General features: G+C 37.0%; 1 protein-coding gene across 4 annotated transcripts in view; it reads right to left on the bottom strand.

The window, feature by feature from the left end:
- ATRNL1 (attractin like 1) overlaps positions 1-22181 on the bottom strand; it is a 491214-nt gene that overhangs the window by 225577 nt on the left and 243456 nt on the right. For all 4 annotated transcript variants that reach the window (XM_069863707.1, XM_069863708.1, XM_069863710.1 and 1 more), the window contains exon 25: positions 21611-21672. In XM_069863707.1, coding sequence (XP_069719808.1) covers positions 21611-21672 — 62 coding nt within the window. The remainder of the gene's footprint in view (positions 1-21610; positions 21673-22181) is intronic.

Below are 22181 nucleotides of genomic sequence, written 5' to 3'. Positions count from 1 at the left end.
TATATCACAATTATTAAACTTCTGCAGTTAACAGTCAGAGCATTTGCCTTCTCTATTGCTCCAATATTTTTGTATTTGTAACATTAAGTCGATAAAGGATTTTGGTAGAAAGACGACTGAACTCTCAGCCTCTTTTAGTGAGTTTTTGGATACAGACAAAAGGCTTCTAAAGTTAACACTGAATTTAACCAATCAGAAGAACTTTTAATTTTTTAGACAGTTTTTTATTATAATAGTATGTGGATTTTCTAGCTTTGTAAATAACTTCCAGTCAAGTTAGCATATCTGCTGTGCAGGGTTTGCAATGAATACAACCTTGTAACTATTGAATTACACTGGTCATCCATATGGGTTTTTTGCCAAGAAGCTTCAAAATGTATTCTTTAAGAAATACGGGAAATGCTAAGAATTCCCCTGAAGTAGTATAGTTCAGAGGAGTACTGTGCATAAATGCAAACTATAATTATTAACGATGTAGTAACACCAATGCTTTCCTTATCATGCTGTAAACAAAACTGAAATCATCACCTAGAAGATACATCTCCATAAGTAACAGCCCGTGGCATTCAATATTTATCCATATTATGGAGACTATTAGAAACCTATTTAAGGCAACTGTAGTTTAATGTCACGATTGTGGTAATGGAATGAAAGCACCCATTCATTCCTTGGTCTGACACTAACAGAATCAGTTGTACCATTGAAAATTTGACAAGAAAAATTACCATTTTTCTGAGTTCAAAAGTCATTCTCCATAACACACAAGCTTTCCTAGCCGATTAAAGTAATGCAGACTAATACAGCTTTCTATCAGCATCTGATTCATTTAAAACTCTTTTCACTACAAGCTTTCAAAATACTTTTTCATCAATTTCTTCTTTGAACACCCTTTAGAAAGCCTACCAGGAATGAGGCCAAGTTTGTAAGAGAAAACTAGCAAACTAGTAGTGGTTGCGGCATAGAATGAATTAAAATTAACACCTCGGTTTTTTACTTAAGAGGCTTAATTCTGTCTGTTTAGCTCAAGAAGGCTGATTGTACTGAACCTGAATGAAAAAAGTGGTTAAAGGATTTATTTCCAGGTGCAAGGTTTGACTTTCCTCTTAACAGCCACCATTCTTTTAGCAGTTTTTCAATGCTCTTTGGGACTTAGGGATTTTTATGGAAAGGAAGACAGATTGTCCATCTACCCTTGTAAGGCTATTTTTAATAGTCTGTTGAGCTTTTATTGGTTCTTGGCACAGATCCTTTAAAAAACAAAGGTACTTGGAAATTTGATTGGTTCTGATCAATGGATCAGAATAGTTCAGCATATCTAAGAGCCATTCTGGCAACAGAAAATTGTTGGAAGAGTCAACAACCTGTAATAAAAGTATGTGAGAGGGCAAGTGTTGGTTGAAGAACCTCAGGGAATTCAGAAACAAAATCTCAAAGCTACACTTTAACAAATATCAGTGTAAATCATCTTTCTACATTGGTAATTGCTGAAAGGAACTAATGCAAGAACAACATTTTAATTGATACAGCATCTTACGACCACAGTATTTATTACTATAAGAGTTTCTCTTAAAGAGTATTTTTACGACAAAATATGAAAGTAGCACAAAGAACATTATGGCAGAAACTGATCATCAGAGAACATTCACCACTTTGTTTAATGCATCACTCCAGTTGGTGTGCTGATTTTTCTTTTTCAACTTTGTCTTTGGCTGTTTTCCTTTCTCCAACCACCTTTGAAAGCAAGCACAGCTTGACTATAAATTTATATTGCTGTCTTTGAGAAACCCAGAATAAAAAAACCACACTGGGTATGTTTTCAGCAAGATCTTTGAGCATTTTAAACCAATTGCTTCTTGAAAATACTATTTCCCAGAAATGTTTCCCTACCATATACTGTCCTGTCTAGTTAGTAACTGGAACAATGCATAGGGGCAACATCAGAGTACTGACATACTGCTATAAATTAGCACACTGTGGATGAAGGAAGGGTAAGCCATCTCACTTATTCTTCTCCTCCTTTATAGTCCTTCCAAAAAATTAGAGAAACAACAGCAATTCATTTTTAAAAAAACAACTCAAAGCTTCTGCAATTTGAAAACTATGAATACATTCAAGAACGCTGGACACAAGAAACTAAGAGAGCTTTGCACTCTGTGATTGCTTCATTATGACCAGGAACTAAATTGCTTTCCTTAGAAAATCTGTCCTTCGCTTTTATAAATTTCTTGAACAATTCTCTTAAGCTAGTAGAAGGAAAAAATAAATTGAGAGTTCTGGCTGAAAACCTTCAGATAAACTGCTTCTGTGCTCCGTACATTGATGGAGCTAGGTCACCCATCAAAATTTCATGTCATCCTTCAAAACATCATTTAGTTTACATGTAAAGTCAAAATCAGAAACAAATGTTTCAAAGACTCACCCATAAACTAATAAAAATAATTGGAAGTTACAGCATTGATAATGTTGAATGTTTACGTAACACTTATGTATGATCTTTTCTTGGCAAGCAAGCATGAAACATTTTACTTAACATAAATAATCAGAAGGGGGAAAAAAAATCAAGATTCACGTTAACAAAAAGAAGAAAGACATGGAAAACAGATTTTGTCAAACTAACCTGGTTCCAGGCTGTGTTGAGATAATAGCCTTGGTTTATTTAGGGCAATAAAAATTAAAGCTGACTGCAGAGTATCTCACAATATTGAGTGACTTGGCAATAAAATAAGAGAATGAAATTCAGTGCCAATGAACTGAAGGCAATGTGCACAAGGAAAAAAAAAAAACAAAAACCTCTCTAGCTACAAATACACAATGATAGGTTCTAAATTAGCAATTACCACTCAAGAAAATGGTCTTGAAGCCATTGCAGATAGTTCTTCGAACGTATCAACTGAATGCTTAGTGGCAGTCAAAACAGCAAATAGGATGTTAGGAGAGAGTAGAAAAGGAATATAGAACAAAACAAAGCACTGGCATGCCAGTGCATAAATCTATAGCATGTCTGTATCTTGAAGAATCCATCACCTCATCTCGAAAACATTAAGTTAAACTTAAAAGGTGTAAAGGAGTACAGTCAGCTTGGCTGGGGGAATGGAATGGTCGTTTTGAGATAATAAGGAGTTGAAATGAGACATGATAAAGACACTAACAACATAGGGAAGCAGCATATAAGCATGGCAAGTATAAATGGATGCTCTTCAATCCTCCAGTATACTTAATGGCTTCTTCTTATGACAGAGATATAAGAGAAGTACAATCACAAATAGTGGGGCAAAACAGAGACCAATGCAGTGCAAAATAAATTAATTAAAAATTGGCCAGCTGATACCTAAAAAAGAAATTGTCAGAAGGGGATCAATATCAAAACAGGAAATTTCTTGACGGGTTTCCAAGGTTCCCAGAGCATCCAGCCCCATCAGCCTTAATTAGACTTATATATAATAGCTGAAAGGTTTATATATGAGAGAAAGTCTGAAAAAAAAATGGTTACTGGTAAGGAGGACAAAGAAATCATACAGTGGGCTAACTGGGCAATTGTATCTGTTTCAGGAAATGTGTCTGTGTGCATTTTGGTTATGTTTGTTTGTTTGCTTTGTTTAAACACAATCACTGGTGAGTTGTAATTATGAGGACAAGGAACCTAGGACTTGTTTACAGAGCAAAGTATATATTTTCTCTTTGGAGTGCAGCAATTCCCAAAATAACTTAAGAGATCCGTGTGAATAAGCAACTCAGTATAAATTGCTGCCGGGATGCTGAAACAAAAGGGGTTAAAACAACCTTAAATACTTAGGTGTGCAGTGGAAGGGAGCACTTTGGAGACCATTTTATCACTCTATAACTATACTGTGAGACTCGTTCTTGACATTCTGGTATTTGCATTTTTTTAAAGGAGGTAGGAAACATGGAGAAAGTAGAGAGAATAATCACAAAAAATACTCAAAGACTGGAGAAAATATTTTACTAACAGTGCTTTAACAAGCTCAATCACTTTACTTTTCAAAAAATTCAAGAGGTGAATTGCCTACACGACATGTATGAGTTTCCATGGGGAGAAAATACCAAGGCTTTTCAGAAACGCATGGTAAGGAACAATGGCTGGAAGCAGGCACATTTTAATTAAGTTCAGACATTAAAATGATTTATTTTTGGTATCATAAAATAATATTCCATATACTACAAAAAGAAGATTTGGCTATGACACAATGACCAGACAGCCTTAGATACAAAAAAATGATGGATGGTAAACAATCAGTTAGATAGTCTTGTTCACATGGTCATAGATTTGGCCCAATGTTTCTCACTCTTTATCATTCTCTATTTGAGACTCTGAATGACATCTGAAGAAATAGATGCTTTTGCAATGCAGATGGCTTATGAAATGCTGATCCAAAGTACAGAATAAATTACCTTTTGCACTTAGGAATGCAAATCTTCCTAATAAGACAAATATCGTGCTAAGATACAATTAAAACCACAGCAGCCCAATCATTATCAGTATTTTGCAGTCTCTAGAACAAAGACATTATTTTCCAGTAGATACTGATATAACTTTGCAGTTGCCCCTTCAAACCACATGGGATGAGATAGGAGGAAACACTAAAAAAACAAATAATCCATAACCAGAGGCATGTATTAGAGGCTGATTGAAAGTTATGAGCTTAGCACTAAGTAGGAGATGATAAAAAATTAGAGAAGGGATGAACTGATGAGGAAGAAACCTCAAACATAAGTAGTTTATGTCCAGTGCAGCAGAGGACAACAGGGTCTAGCAGTAAGGTCTAAGCTAGACAAATTATCTTCATAGAAGGGCTCTGGATAGTGTAAAAAGAGAAATACTGATTTACTAGAACAAAAAAGGAAAACTTCAAGGGATAACAACTGCCCGCATAACTATTTTTGCAGTGCACAGAGTTAATTTTTATCTCACACAAGTCATATTTGATCACATTTAGTGCAGTTCACAGACCTGGCTGAGGAGAAGATGGTGAATTTTCTGAATTTTCTGCATGCGTGTTCAGAAAGCAGACTGAAAACTGTAAAAGGAATTAGTGGAGGTGATGCTTATTGGTATGTGCAAATTAAAATCAAATCTGTAGACCATCTTTAAAGAATCTCAAATTACAGGGATAAATACATGGGGAAATCTGTGAAATGTAGTGGTCAGTGCACTAGTTGAATTAATGACACATTTATGCCTTAAGCTCCATGAATGCATTACAAACACACTATAGCACTGGTCTTTTTCCATTACATATTAATGCCTATAAGTAAGTTCCATATTGTACCAAATGAGCACTTGTGTTGAAGTGAAATAATTAATTTGGTCTTGCACTGATGTAAAAGGGGCTATTTAATATATTAAATATAAATACTTTAAGGACCGATACTGTAAATGGAAGGTAAACAGAACAAAACAAAAATGTTCTATCCTTTGCTATTTCTTTTCTCATTCTCTTATTATTTAACATGCAAGATAAATTAAAATGTCCAAAAATATATGTAAACATTCATGCATGAATAATTGTTGTTTCTATTTTACTTAAGCCACTAATTTGCATAATAATTCAGTATAAATTTCCATACTGGATGAAAGCAATCATTTTTTCAAACTTTAACTTAAACCTGGTATACTTTTAATTCCATTAAAATTAAAAATTGTGTGGGATTCTACTTTGAGCATCCCATCGCATTTACTGACTTGAGACAGGGGACAAAGTACAGCCGCACCACACACCTGAGCATGGTGTAGAATCCCTAAGGTATCTCCAGTTAAGCCCACCTTGGGAGCAGCACATCCATGCCAGCAGAGTTTGTCAAGACCACTCTAACTACTCAAAAGAAAACTGACGGTCTGTTAGCTTGACCACAGCATCCCACTAACACCGTCACCATGCTCAGGCACATATGGCAGACATGCCCGTAGATCCCTAGGAGAAAGCCTATCATCTGGAAGGGGCTTCTGAATGAATTCCCTGGCTGTCACAGCTGTTGTCCTTTGGCTCATACTGTGAAGCAATTTTGATGCTCATGATGCAGAAGCTGAACTGGAAGATGCGAAATGCACACTCCAGACACAAAAGGTCTTTCAGTCCATAGAATTAAACCAGAGCTAGTCCAAAGTGAAAAAACAACATAGAGCCATAGAACAGTTTGGGTTGGAAGGGACCTTAAAGATCATCCAATTCCAACCCCCTTGAGATGGGCAGGGACACCTCCCACGAGATCAGGCTGCCCAAGGCCCCATCCAACCTGGCCTTGAACACCTCTAGGAATGGGGCAGCCAGAACTTCCATGGGAAACCTGGGCCAGTGCCTCATCACTCTCATCATGAAGAATTTCCTCCTTATGTCTAGTCTAAATCTGCCCCTCTCCAGCTTATACCCATTGCTCCTCGTCCTATCACTACAAGCCTTTGTAAACAGTCACTCCCCAGCTTTCATTAAGACCCCATTCAGGTACTGGAAGGTTGCTATAATAACATGATGTATGTTGCGTGGATGTCAGGTCTTCAGCACCATTGTACTCCTATGTGTCCACACTGCTTACTAATAGAGACAGAGGCACCCAAAGATGACAGCCATAAAGTTACTCAGTGCACAGAAGTCTCACTGACTGCCCAAGCATATAAAATATATTTTAAAAGCTCCTCCCAAGTCTTCTCTTGAAAACTGGAGCTAGGCCATGAAGGCAACTACTGCTTAATTACTTGAATCTTGCTGTGCCAAGTGAGATAATAGTTCAATATCCCTCTAGAACCAAAAAACTTCTTGCGTGTTGATCTCAGTTTCTTTGCCAAGAGCACAAAGACACACTTTTCAATATACAGCAATCTTAACAGTGACCCTACACAGTATTAATGCTTCTCCTTCCTACTAACTATGTTATCTTTAAACACAAACAAAAAATAAATAATAATATTCAGTATAAAAAATGATAACCAACCTCTTTTTAATCTACGTATATGCAAAGAAATCAAGTCTCATACATACTTACTGTTTTTAAATTAAGATTGCAAAATTTTCCTAACAGATCACATATACTGCTTTATTTTAGAACTGTTTTTTCCTGACACATTATTTACTATCTTTTTATTGGCAAATAGAGTGCATTTTAATTGATATGTTACAAAGCAAGAACAATTCTAAAATACAAATAATTGAACAATTTTTTTTCTAAACCCAAGACTTTGAAAAGCAATTATTGTCAACTAATTTCTCTCATTGTAGTTGACAAGAACATTGTGTTTATGACTCTGATGTGCCAGGCTCAGCCATCCTTACTCGAGTTAACTAATGCACACATGACAAGCAGCTTCAAAGCTTTCAACAAGATTACCTGAAGTACAAAGCCCTGTAAACATAATATCAGGAGTCTGATACGTATGAGAGTAGTATAAACTTTGTAATGGTTTTTATGATTAATTAAATTGCTCTGAATCACACAGTTTTCCAAACACTGTTATAAGTAGGACTATTTCAACAATTAGCAATTCTGAATTATGTGGGGAATGAAGAGTTACGGTTCCAAATTACAGTGTCTGAAGACTTAGAAGACAGTAGTCTTTGGCTAACAGTGGAGCAGGCTACGCAGCATCCAGTCCTTGGTAACACAGTGCATGGGGTCAGGGAAATAAATCTTGCCTGATGCTGCAGAGCCAAGACATATCAGCCCATCCTCGTCTAAGGGAGCTCTAGCTGCCAAAGCCACTGCCCACCAAGCCACCATTACCTTCTAGGTGACTCAAGAATGTCCTTCTCTTTTTCTTGCTGGTTGTGAGAAATACTACCAGTACCAGCAGCCCCATCCCATGCATCGGCAAGGCTGTTTTTCTCTTACATCAGCCTAGATCCATGTCCCATTCCGAGTCAGATTTTTTCTGCCTCTGTCGTTTTAATAAAGCAATAGCTCCTGAGCTCTATCTTTTCCCCCTACAATTTCTCCATGAAATAAATAAACCCAAGGGAAATTTAATTCAACTGTGAACCTTCTAATCTTGAAGCCATATAAATGGTTCAAACTTTCGGTTCTTGTTTACTAAACTGGAAAGTGAAAGAAATATCAGAATATGAAGTATATTGTGTACGATGGTATTTAATACTTCAAGTATTTAAAAAAATAATTTAAATGCAAATTTGTATTTATTTATTTGTGTCTCAGATGGAATTCACACAAGTTAAGCAACACCTTTCAAGTTCATTTGAAACTAATTACATGGATAATTCTTCTCAGCCAGATGACAATGATTAAAAAGCTATTTTTGGATGCACTCCTGAAAATCTACATATTCCCATAAATAAATTTTGCATGAAGTATCTCATGAAAGTCACCTAATTGCACCTATTCACTTATCATATGTCCACAATTAAAAACCTTATAAAAATAAATCAAAAAGAAATACATAAGGCCTTCTGCTAATCTGGTCCTTCCAGGCAAAATCCCGTGTTTGGTAAAGCATGTGCAAGGTAAATTATATCCATGACAGATTTGTTTCACTGTGCCGTGGTTGATTAACAGAAATTATGTTTGCACAGAGATGCAGTTCATAAAATTATTGATCAAGTTTTTAAATTAAAATTCACAAACATTTAAAAGATCATAATGGAAATACCTTAGCTCATGGATTAAAAAATACATTCATTTAAGGAGAGTGAACTGCATACATTTTCCTTTAAAATACACAAAACATTTTAAAGATGGCAATAGGAAAACTACACCTTTTTCTGCAGTTCACCCAGCAAAGTAATTGCCATCAACAGCTCTGCAGGTATAGAAAACACTAATATACAGTTATCCTAAGGTGAGGAAAGGCTGACAGCACATACAATAGCAATCAGAATTTAGAATAAAATCAACTGTTAAATGGTATAAGCTTTTCTATTTATTTTTTAGCATGTATTTAAAAAAATTCAAAAGAAACACAAAAGAATAGGTTTCAATGCTTTCAGATTCCTGCATTTCAACACACTGCTCTTCCATGTCAGCCTAACACCTATCAAATGTCTTCAGTACAGGCTCAAGTTATACCCTGAGGAAACATCAAACTCCTGTGAAGATTTCCACCTAGTACAGGAGCCGTCCTTTTAACCAAGGAGAACAGGAGGCCACATCTAAAGGATTCCCTAATCCTGGTGTAGGAAAATACTATAATTCCTATTTTCATAATATCTGTCCCTTAGAATTCCACACAAAGTGAATATTTCTGCTTGGAAACAGATGTAACTGGTACTTGTCTTACTTGGAATGAAACAAAAAGAAGTCTAAGATGGAATCATGGACAGAGCACTTGGGCTTTTGAGTAAAAATTCAATTCTTCTACTTCCCTGGTAGATGAGACACAGATCTTCGATGATCCTGAGCTTTATAAATGAAATGTTTTCAGAGACAATGGGGGGTGGGGGGAGACTACTTCCACGTAATGAAGTGCTGTTTTTCTCTACGTTAGAATCAGAGATGAGGTGTTTTTATGAAGTAAAGAGAAGTCTGGCAGATAGAAGTAACAGATCTTTCTACAGAATTTCATCTCCTGCAGAGTAGATGGATATGGATATGGATATGGAGATGGAGATGGAGATGGAGATGGAGATGGAGATGGAGATGGAGATGGAGACGGAGATGAAAATTTATTCCTATATCAGAGGAATACTATTGACTATGGCAGGATGATTTTAAAGGAATTCCTCAGAAAGGATCTTATTCCCTGGTCTTATTGAGAAAAATGCCAGGAAACCACAGGGATTTTGTAAATAACTTTAAAGAATAGAGCCCTACTAAAATCTCAGACACAGCCTGGCTTTAAAAATATCATATAACTGCATGACTACAATGGCCACTGCCAGAGCCACACTCAGCCATGAGCAAAAAACCTTAAGCAATTTTTTTTCTTAAATGGCAGAGAGTGCTTAAATCTCAGAACTTAACATAACATTTCTGAAGAAGCAGTACTCAGGTAAATGTGGAATTTCACATCCTCAGCAGTATCTGATCCAACCATCATTTCTTTTTAGTGCATGATCTATGTTACAGCTGTATCTTAAAAAGTATTCAAAGTAAAACTCCTTTAAAAAATCACTTCCTATACAACTATATGCTCAATCTTCTGAAATCCCAAATCAAATTCTACAAAGGTAGCACTAGCTTTTAGATGCTTCCCGAACAACTCCAACCTGACTGTGACCAGGAGATGATATTGTTGATCTGCTGCAGCAGGATTCTGTTGCATAGTTCACAACTTTTATTCATAGAATGACTCATAGAATGGTTTGGGTAGGAAGGAACTGTAAAGCCCATTCAGTTCCAACCCTCATGCCATGGACAGGGACATTTTCCACTGGATCAGGCTGCTCAAAGCCCCATCCAACCTGGTCTTGAACACCTCCAGAGATGGGGCAGCCACAATTTCTCTGGGTAACCTGTGCCAGTGCCTCTCCAGCCACATTTTTTACCAATTCTCACTAACTAACCTTCAGGCCACCTCTAGCCGCTCAGCCAAACAAGAATCAAAAAGTCAGAATATGTCTGATCCAAGCTCACTATCACTTCCACAAGATCAGTCCGAATTATTTAAATGATATAATCTTCCAAAATATCCAAGAAGTTTGCACCACAACCACCTGGAGCACTTATGCATGTATACCGCCAGTCCACTCAAAAAAAACATGTAAGTATACCTGTATGAAATACGTGAATATGTGAATCTATGTGATTTGATATATATCAATATAAGATTAAACTATGCAGGTATTATGGGAGAAGAATGGAGTTACAGAACGTGATTGTTTTACTGCTTAGATAAGTAGCTATGTAAATAATAATAACATGGCATGGGCAAATTAAAGCAGTAGCCCTGTGCCATGGCTCTTTCTGACTGGTTTCCACAGGACCACTGGATGTTGTGGTGCAGAACGTTTGGACTGCATTATTGAAGTTAAAAGAAATACATGAAAGGGAAATGAGTCTTAAAAAAAGACAGTATGCTGCCAAACGAACAGTGCAGGAAGTCTCTAGAGGAGCACATTTAAAAAAACTATTAAAAATGTAACCAAAATGATGATGTTAAGGAAGAAGATTAAGTAAAATAATAAACTAAAACTTCAATAATGGTATTAATAAAGCTCCACAAATTAAGCTATGAGTGTATAAATGAAAACAGTATCAATGGTATCTACTGCATCTTATATAAATCATATTTTAAAGCAAGCAGCATCAATGACATATCAATATAAAATGTATTAGTTTATTAGTAAGAATAGCTACCACATATGTGTAAAATCATTTATTAATATATATTAAATGTAGAAAACCAACTTAATCCTTTATCTCCTGAGGTATAAACTCCAACTCTTATAATAGTCTAAAATCATCTCTGACAACTGTCCCTACAAAGCCTGGGTTTATTGGTCTTTGCTGTGCAATGAAACAGTAAAATTACTTCTTGAAGGTAAGGAAGAATGAATTGTGTTTGAGCAGGGAATTTGTTATTTGCAGTAAGATGATTAAGAACAAAAAAAGCATATTTTTTCATTATGTGCACGTGCCAAAGTGTTGCAGAGAATGTAAGGAGTTTTTAAATAATTTTATTAAATAAAGTAATTATTAAAATAACTATATCATGTATAAAGACACACATACTTATTTCTATTTCCCTACATACATAATTTATGTGTATATATATATGAAGCTGTCTTTTCGCATTAAATATACCACAAGCCACACATGCAGCTACTATAGTAATGTATGAATGAATAATCAATTATGCGAACAGCCTTTATATGCAACTAAAAAGGGAAAATGGATATAGCATACATCACTACGCTATCCAGAAGACCAAAATTCACATTTCATTTTGCCAATACAATATCAAACAAAAGCAAACCATTTGAAACGGCCCTGAAATATACTATGCAATAAAGCTCTAGATGTGAACTTTAACTCTCAGCAGTTCTTCCTTTCACCTCTTTGAAGCAGCAAATAAAGAAGATTTACAATCAAAGGGGCTTAATCTTACATAAACTGAAATTAATCTCCATAGAACAAATAGAACATCACATTCATAAAGCGTGATTATGTTTCTTTTACTCATGGAGAAGACTTCCATTTATCATATAATTTTATGGGTTTGCCCTTCATGGGTGAAACACTCTATTTCAACAAGTGATATTTTATATAAAAACTTGAGTTCTAAATAAAAAAACTATAAATTTCGTACACTAAACTTGCAGACAAATTATGAAACACAGAATTCAGTATTTTCTTTAGTAACTTTCAAGAAGAATTAGAAATTGAATACACTGTTTCTTTTTCAAAATTGTTGTGCTTTCACTTCAGCTTATTTTGCTGATTTATGCCAATTTAATATTTATAATTAAGGTGGGGGGAAAGGCTCATTTAGAAAGTCATTTAGTGAATTTATGGAAGAAGGACTTCAACCAATACCACATCTCAGCAACTTCCAACCCAAAAGATTCACATTATTTCAAGGATTTTTTTTATGCTTTCCCCTCATTCTGTTCTTTCACTGCACTGTTTCTTCAGTGCTCTTTGATAATAAATCACAGAAATATAAAATACATCTAGAGAGTCACTGAGCCATGTCAGCGCTGTTTAGTGTATTAGACACAAATATAATCACGAAATATAATATATTGCTGAAGGACATTTCCCTTCATTATGTAACATTTTCAATACAAAAGACATGAATATAATTGAAGTGGTAGGTCTAAAAAAAAAATTCATAACTCTCCTTGTTAAAAGCCCTATTAACATGACATCTTCTAGAAGACAAAGTAGGGATTTTTAGATTTCCAGGTCAAAGAAGATCCCTGATACTTCTTCATCTGATATTTAGAGTTTTGATTGAAAAGACTCAAGACATGTAAAGAAGAAACATAATTTTGAAATTGTATTGTTTTCCTAAAATATCACCAAAAATTATTCATATTCATTATTACTCAAATCATAGAAAATCAAATATGCTGTAGAACATAATTGGGCAGCATACGCAGATTAAATTCAGATTTAAAAAATAAATTAAACAATATAATTACTTTTTAATATGTAATTTTTAGTGTGGCTTCTGGAGTCCATAGCAATTTCCTTAATTTTTCGTCTTATTGACCAAATGCAGCCCCCTCACCCCTAATGAATCCAAATAAATAAATATAAAAACCTCAAATCTTACACACAAAATGCTTTTTTCAGTACCAGGAAATTTTACTGCAATATTTTTATTCATGTTCTATTTAAAAAGCTCACTAGATGCATTCTTTTTGAATCCAGGTATCTTTCCTCAAAAGTAATAAATAGATTTCATATATAAGTACCTGTGAAATCCTCACCATAACACTTAGTCTAGCATTTTCTTTTCTCTCTTTTTGCGATTTATTACTACTGAGCACAAGGACCCTGAATATTTCTCCACTGCCATAAACAGATTGCTCATTTCTTCACTGTCACTCACTTCATGCCACTCCACCCCGTGTCTGCAGAAACAGGCTAGCAGAGTGCTTGAGAAAGCTGCTTGTCACTTGCTGTAATGGACAGTGACATTATTGCCTAAAGGAAAACCCTAATATTTCTTTAATCCCTTTTTTTGTTATTATTTTCCTTCATCAGCTTCCACCTCACTTCACTGTATACTTCTATCTGGAAGCAAATTTCTGAAGTTAACTTTGCAAGTGGTACAAATACCTTGTCATAAGATGACAGAATTGCTTCTCTTTTGAATTAAAATGACAAAAGCAAAATCCCAAGTCCATTTATCACAGATGAAAACCTGTTCTAGTTCTTTTGTTTAAAGTACGGTGGACTGGAGTTTCATAAAAAAGTGACCAGAATTTAATATGCTAGAAGAAAAACAGCTGTGAGAACCAATGCTGTCTTAATCTAAGAAAACAATTGAGTAATCAGATTTAAGAAAATACAATATAAAATGTAGGGAAACAAAACGCAAACACAATATGGATTATCTACGATGGTTGTTAAGAAACAAAATACAACGTAGTTGTAAAAAGATGCATCCCTAAAAGGACAACATCACAGAACTGTCTCAGAGTAAGGGATTATGCAAAATAAACTTATAAAATAAATTCAGTCTACAAAAAAACATACTTTAGTCTGACCAACAGATTGAGGGAGGTGATCCTGCCACTCTGCCCTGCTCTTGTGAGACCTCACCTGAAGCCCCGTGTCCAGTTCTGGAGTCCTCAGCACAGGAAAGACATTTAGCTGTTACAGCGAGTCCAGAAGAGACCACAAAAATGATTCCAGGGCTGGAGGACCTTCCATATGAGAATATGCTGAGACAATTGGGATTGTCCAGCCTAGAGAAGAGAAGACTCTGGGAAAACCTTACAGCAGCCCTCCAGTACTTAAAAGCAGCCTACAAGAAAGCTGGAGAGGGGCTCTTTATCAGGGAGTGCAGAGATAGGACCAGGAGTAACACTTTGAGGCTGAAAGAGGAGAGATTTACATTCAATATTAGGAAGGAATGTTCTCCTGTGAGGGTGGGGAGTCCCTGGCCCAGGTTGCCCAGGCAACTGTCCCATTCCTGGAGGTGTTCAAGGCCAGGCTGGATGGGGCTTTGAGCAACCTGGTCCAGTGGGAGGTGTCCCTGCCCATGGAAGGGGGCTGGAACTGGGAGACCTGTAAGATCCTTCCAAACCATTCCGTGGTTCTATGATTCAGGAATCTTGGAAATATACTTCTGTACTAGTTAAGATATTCCTTTTTTTTTCCTCTAAAAAAGACGAGGAAAAAAAAGAAATTTTTCATATCTTGTTACTCTTTGCCAAACCCTTACCTTCCAGCTCCCCTCTGCACTTCAGCAACTCCAGTTATTACAATTGCACCAGTTACAATAACTCTAGTTACTAGGAACTTAGCATTAACTTTAAGCACGTCATCAGGCACAACGAACATCTCTCACTGTGTGAGAAATTCCTAACTGAATAAAGGAAAAGCTCATATCTGTGAGTACACAGGCCACCTTCAGGTAGCAAACTGAGCAACTGTTTTGTACTTTGAGCAACGGAGCACCTTGAAAACAAAATAAGGCAAGCACTAGTGTACTCACATGCACTTCCAAATGACTCAAAGGTCAACCACAGAAAGAAGAAAAACAAGAACAAAATAATGGAAAAGAGTTCTGTTCACCAAGGGATTAAATGACTCATCTGTTGTTTGGCAACCGAGGCAGTGGTACTGGGGAATCTCCTTTGCCTGCAGGCCAGTAACAAGTGGCTGCCTTGTCAGGAAACATGAATAGATCAAATAACTCTACAGTTTCTGTGTGATTCAGAGAGCGGAAGACACAAAAGTACATTCTACAATTCAAAACAAATATTTTAAACAAAGAAAACCCACACAAGTCAGATTGCCCACTGCAGTACAGACATGCTTGTCCCAATGGAGGTCAGACAATTATATGCTTCTAAGTGAGGTAAAAACTGTTTAATGTATCACTAAGTAAAAATCAATTTTATTCTAGACCCAAATGTAAAATCCATTTTCCTAAGATAACTTGATTTTCATGTTACCAGAAAATATTCTAATTTAGATATATAAGACTTCTGCATTTTCTGAGAACCCAGTCATGGTGGACATGATCTCATCCTGACACACTGTGTTTTTTCTTTCTTAGATTTCGATATTTCATCTTATAAAGATAAGCATGCCAAAAATCTAGCACTAATTTATCACCTTTTATTTTAACAAAAACAAAACACGAAACTAGGAAGACACCTTAAAGGATGCCAGTAAAGAGAAGGAATTCATCTACTGCAAATTTACATCAAGAACAGCAGGTTCAGGTCCTGAAGATCTCAGGAGCTCTGATACAATGAGCTGAAATGCAGCCACCCACCCCCAGTGTGTGAAACACAACTGAAGTGACTGTTTTGAGATTTTTGGCATACATATGAGGGTGAAAAATTCAGAAGGTGGTGACGCATTGACCAGCATTGCCCTGAGTAGTCATGGATGCCCCACCCTTGAAGGTGTTCAAGGCCAGGTTGGATGACACTTTAAGCAACCTAATCTTGTGGGAGGTGTCCCAGGCCATGGCCGAGGGGTTGGCACTGGATGATCTTTAAGGTCTCTTCCAACCCAAACCATTCTATGATCCTACTATTCATATTTCTTAATATTACTCTACTTATTAGAGACTGGAAAGTCTGTAATTCATAATAGTAAGGAGAGATGTTATAAAAGTGACAAATGTGCACCATTCCAGTCAGTCATATTATCCACCCGTTGGCAGCTTCACCCCAAAAGTTAAACCAGGGGCAATGGAAGGAATCATTCTGACAGCATAAAAATGACGTATACTCAGAGATGGTGCCTAATTAGTTAGTGGTTGATTCTGTATTTGGAACAGGCTTTTAGTAAATAGTTATGACAGTAGCAGTTGCATATCTATTACAAATAAACTAATAGCTAAACTTTGTCACTTGTATTAATTTCTATATTTGCCTGGTTTTTTTGATAGAGACAAAACCGCATTTCTTACTAAAACTCCTGCTTCAGACTCTTGATATAAATAGTTTCTCTGAGAAATGCATGAGTACTGTTATAAATTCTTCACTAAAATTTTATTTAAAAGCAAGTTAGAAAAAAAAAAACTAAAATATTGAACATTGTCAAATTTTATGAATGATAGAATACATTCTGATGAAAAAGCAAATAATGTCTTCAAACACTAAAGATAATTCATATTCCATTATGAACTGTCTGAAATGTCCTGGCTTTCCGTTCAGCTAAAACAATGCATTCACGTAAAATTTGAAAAAAAAAAATGATAATTCCTTTATCAATTACAACTTGGAAAAAAAAAGCCAGGCTTTAGCTTACGGAGTGTTTTACTGGTCAGGGTAATCCAGGAATAGATTGTCTTTAACTGTCAGGACTGCATTTCTTCAGTGTAAGAGAAAAGATCTTTCACATATTCTGCCTGTGAAATTTCCTAATGAGATCTGTACTGCTTCAAAGCAGGTGGGGAAAAAAAAAGTCACACTCTTCCCAGTTTTGTGATGGCTAAAAGCCTTCATGGCATGAGCTAAAAAGCATCGAGTAAAACAACACAGATGCCACAGCTGCTTTAGGACTGTTCAGAACCTGTTACTACTCTTTTATATCTGATTGCATTTCTGCTCTTAGAAAAAAGGTCACTGAACCAGTAGCCACAATGAAACCTTCCAGAATAAAAAGAATGAAATTAAATAGGAGTTCTGTTTTTCACTATGAGTAATATGGTCTGGAGCACTACAGTTTCTGTAATATTCTTTTTTTTTTTTAAAAAAAATAACTTGTATTTCTGTAACTCCTCTGTTCTACGACGTATATTAGTAGAATAAGCATTAATCACAGATCTAATCATAGCTTTTGTGCTGTATTATGTATATTTTTAAATAAATGTCTTACAGAACAATACTTTTAAAAATAGTTCATCTTGGTACATTGGGAAAATTATGAGAACCCATTATTTGGATGTTTTTGATTCAAGCAGTAAAATGTGCATTCCACCTTTTTCTCTGGAACACTCGCCCAATAAAGGAACAGTTTTAAGCTAAATTTTTGAATGCTTGTTAAAAAAAATGTTATTGTCAAATCTGTTTGCTGGTTTAGCAGCCAGGTGAACAAGGTTATTCCATGTGCTCAGAAACAGGAAAAACAGAATACTAGATGGGAGAAATGCAAATGCACATTTATCATAGCAGGTTGACACAGGTTTTGTTATCAAGCATATTCAAACTCATCTTTAGATACAATTATTTTCTCTGTCAATAACCCTAGCAAACATGACCTGGGTTATTACTGTTACCAACATAATTTGTAGTTTAAATATACCACATTCCCACCCACTAAAAAAAAAAGAAACCAAATACCACAAAAAAAAAAAAAGCAAAACAACAACAACAACAAAAAAACCACCAAAGCTCAAACAAATCCTTATTAAAATGGTTTTGTTAGGTTACAAACTGTTGAAACCAGATTTTCAGATAAAGGCTTGAAAACTATCAATCACTTTGGAGAGGATATATTGATACTTTCCTTGGTTCTGACTAACTCTGTCCACTACTCTGAAAAACTAATAATAGTTATTGAAACATTTTTCTATCAGAAATATTCTGCAGCTTGCTCAGACTAACGATCCTGCAGAAACAAAATCCAATTTAATAACTATCGAAAGCTCTAATGGTGTCTTGACTGCCAACTTTTCATTCTAAATTTCCCAGTTTTGTTTTTTTGTGAAGGACACACTAAGTATTTTTCCTACATTTATTTACAAGACATCGCAACTATTAGTCCAGCGTCAAACAACCTGACAGTTTTCTTGGGATCATGTACATGGACTGATCATTTCCTAGCGCTGATGTCAGTGAGAATGCTACATCCCCAGCAGTCACAAGTCAGGAGGGTAGTTGTGACATTAGGCATGATTGTTTTGGTTCTGTGATAAGAAAATAAATGGACTTCTACCGCCTAGGAAAATTCCATGCCCCTCTGCATGTAAAGAATGCCACACAATAGGTACTGGTTTGTGTCTTGGAAGGGGCCAGTTAGGCAAGCAGTAGAGCTGGGCTAATCTTCATAGAAGAATCAGCTTGGAAACACAGTGCAATCCAATAGGTTTTTTTACGCAGTCATTTCATTAAGAACTTATTTAAGCTTCTTCCCTTTCTCTTTCCTTCCCCCTTTCCTTTTTTTCTCAAGTTGTATTTTGAAAACTGCAAATCTGCTGTAAGCTATTCTTTCTGTTTCTACTTTTCCTTTTAGAAAAGCTCCAGGTCCTTGACATCCTACCTGTGTCTACAGGCACCTTATCCTTAACACCAATCCAATTGTAGAAGAGGACCATACAGCCTTACATCAAAACCTTAAAACATATTTTGATAAACATACTCTGATCTGTCTGTGCCTTTGGAGGCTGCTCTGCCATACATTCCTGTACCTTGCTTGGCTTACTGCAATCCACTACTCACAGCATTTCCGCATTGCTTTATGTATTTCTGCAACTAGGTTCCTAAGGTAGATGGTTAAGGTTATGCTGCAGATAGCTGCAATTCCCTCTCGATCCGCATCCCAGCTGAAAGCCTTACTAACACAATTCGGCTGAGGCTGAGTCAAAGGCAGTGAGTGGTAGGATAGCTACCAGCTATCCTACAACATTTCTCTGTGTAAGGGGTATTACATTGGCCTTGTCTTCCAATTAGCAGCTCACTGTTAAGGCAGAAAGATCTCTTCTTGCACTAGGATCACAGTGAGCCTGCATTTATCAAGAACAAACCATATCAGACATTCCATCTCACCAGGAGAGCGAATGCAAAATAGATCTAGAGATGGCTTCACCACCAAAGGGCCTATCATTCACCTTTTCTAAGCCTGCATTAGGGCACAGAGTAGAAACTAATTGCTTTTGGTCTACCTCTGCTGTTTCTAACAGGGTCCCTCTCTTCTATCATACTTGGACAGCCTTTGCCTTCTTCTACAGGAGTTTGTCTTCTTAAGGTTTGCATAATCATCATTGTCTTTTAGATCCATCTTCCCAGGAAAGAAATGAAACAGAACAAAAGAAAGAAAAAAAACCCAAAACCCCAAAACACTACTAGACTGAACTTCAGACAACCAGCATTTTATTTCTCTGTTTGTGGTGAAGGAGGAGAAATGGGATGCTTTGCATCCTAAAACTGTCAGCCTCTGGCCTGGGCAGGCGCACACTCTCCTGGGTGGAAAACTGGTTGGATGGCCGGGCCCAGAGAGTGGTGGGAAATGGTGTGAAACCCAGCTGGAGGCCAGTGACAAGTGGGGTTCCCCAGGGCTCAGTGCTGGGTCCAGCCCTGTTCAATGTCTTTATCAATGACCTGGATGAAGGCATCGAGTGCACCCTTAGCAAGTTTGCAGATGACACTAAGCTGGGTGGAAGTGTCGATCTGCTGGAGGGTAGGGAGGCTCTGCAAAGGGATCTGAACAGGCTGGACTGCTGGGCTGAGTCCAATGGCAGGAGGGTTAACAAGGCCAAATGCTGGGTCCTGCACTTGGGGCACAACAACCCTGTGCAGCTACAGACTAGGAGAAGTCTGTCTAGAAAGCTGCCTGGAGGAGAGGGACCTGGGGGTGTTGGTTGACAGCGACTGAACATGAGCCAGCAGTGTGCCCAGGTGGCCAAGAAGGCCAATGGCATCTTGGCTTGTATCAGAAACGGTGTGACCAGCAGGTCCAGGGAGGTTATTCTCCCTCTGGACTCGGCACTGGTGAGACCGCTCCTTGAATACCATGTTCTGTTCTGAGCCCCTCGCCACAAGAAGGATGTTGAGGCTCTGGAGCGAGTCCAGAGAAGAGCAATGAATCTGGTGAAGGGGCTGGAGAACAGGCCTTATGAGGAGCGGCTGAGAGAGCTGGGGTTGTTTAGCCTGGAGAAGAGGAGGCTGAGGGGAGACGTCATTGCTCTCTATAACTACCTGAAAGGAGGTTGTAGAGAGGAGGGTGCTGGCCTCTTCTCCCAAGTGACAGGGGACAGGACAAGAGGGAATGGCCTCAAGCTCCACCAGGGGAGATTTAGGCTGGACATTAGGAAAAAAATTTTCACAGAAAGGGTCATTGGGCACTGGAACAGGCTGCCCAGGGAGGTGGTTGAGTCACCTTCCCTGGAGGTGTTTAAGGCACGGGTGGACAAGGTGCTAAGGGGAATGGTTTAGTGTTTGATAGGAATGGTTGGAGTCGATGATCCAGTGGGTCTCATCCAACCTGGTTATTCTATGATTCTATGAATCTATGATTCTAAAAACCATTAGCCAATGCATTGGGTACAGAATACTTCAGGGTCTGCTCATTTCTGCCCCACTTTAGGCGACAAGGGTTAAAAGTTGGTCATTTCACGACACTTAAGATTCTGACTTTCCAGCTATCGCTCCTTAGAGCACAGAGACTGAAGTGGATGGAAAAGCTTTAGTGTGAACTTGTGCAATAAATGCATGGCAGCTCTGGAAATACAGAAAGCCTGATGAAGACAGTTGTCTGTCACTGTTCTCATTTTGTATGCACTTCATGGTTATTGAGGAATATCTTCACAGCAGGATTTCAAAGCACCGTAACTAATCTGTGTATATCCAAGTTTGTGACATTTTATAAGACAGACGAACTTTTAAGAAGTCTTTCAGTGGAGTTTTGTTCAGATCCTAGAACAGTTGAAGCCAATTCCTATATGGCTGCCGCAACCAAATCTCACACATTACCTACTGCCTTTCACAGTGAAAGCGTTAGTTGAGGTTTGAGGTGCTTTGTTAAAAATAACAAGCTATGGGACAGAAATACCATTTTTAATAATTCTTTACATGAGTTTACAAAGAATTCACACACATAAATTACTAGTTTAAGTCAATATAGCTGAGTTCTCTTAACCACTGTGACATACGGTACCTATCTAGTGTGAAGACTGTACATCTGAACAGCTGGAAGATGCCAGCAGCCTGGATCATCCACTGGTGCAAACTAGAGAATCCAGCTTAAAGGCTTCCTTGCACGATTTTTTTAAGATTAAGAAGTTCAATAAGATATTGGTTTGATGGAAAAGAATCCACATGATGTCAGTCAGAAGACAGAAAAAGCAACTTACCTGAAGAAGGTGACAAAGAACTGCACCAGATCCATGATAGTATTGTGCTGTGAGAAGGCAATCTGCAAATAAAATAGAAGTAAATTATAACATTTCCAGAGTCAACAGCTCTTTTTACACTGGGGATTTATGGCTCTATGGATAATTAGTTTCAAGTGTAATATCTGTCTAGTGTGCGCACACCTGCATCTATCATACAATGGCATGAGCAACTAACTCCCATGCCTTTGCCTGTGTCAAAGTACAAACAATGGGATACAGCCTTTCTTTTGAAGTCAAGGTAATAGAAATACCCATGTAAAGCTCACTTGATATAAACAATTAAAACAACATGCAAAATATTAAGGAATCAGATTGATATAAACTGTCTTCATTATAGTTAACTCTTTTAACTATCACCATTTTCCATTTTAGTAACAACACTGAAATAATGGTATAGAAATGACATAAGCCATCCTGTGCTTAAAATTAACACATTTAAAATACTTTAACTGCATAATATTAAAATTAATGTGTATGTTAATTTATTTTTTTTAAAGGAGATAAATCTGGTGCATAATAAAACAAACTG

This window comes from Phaenicophaeus curvirostris, chromosome 9 (assembly GCF_032191515.1).
Source record: "Phaenicophaeus curvirostris isolate KB17595 chromosome 9, BPBGC_Pcur_1.0, whole genome shotgun sequence".
Taxonomy (NCBI): domain Eukaryota; kingdom Metazoa; phylum Chordata; class Aves; order Cuculiformes; family Cuculidae; genus Phaenicophaeus; species Phaenicophaeus curvirostris.
Note: the sequence above shows the minus strand (reverse complement) of the source record. Positions and strands in the feature narration are given on the sequence as shown.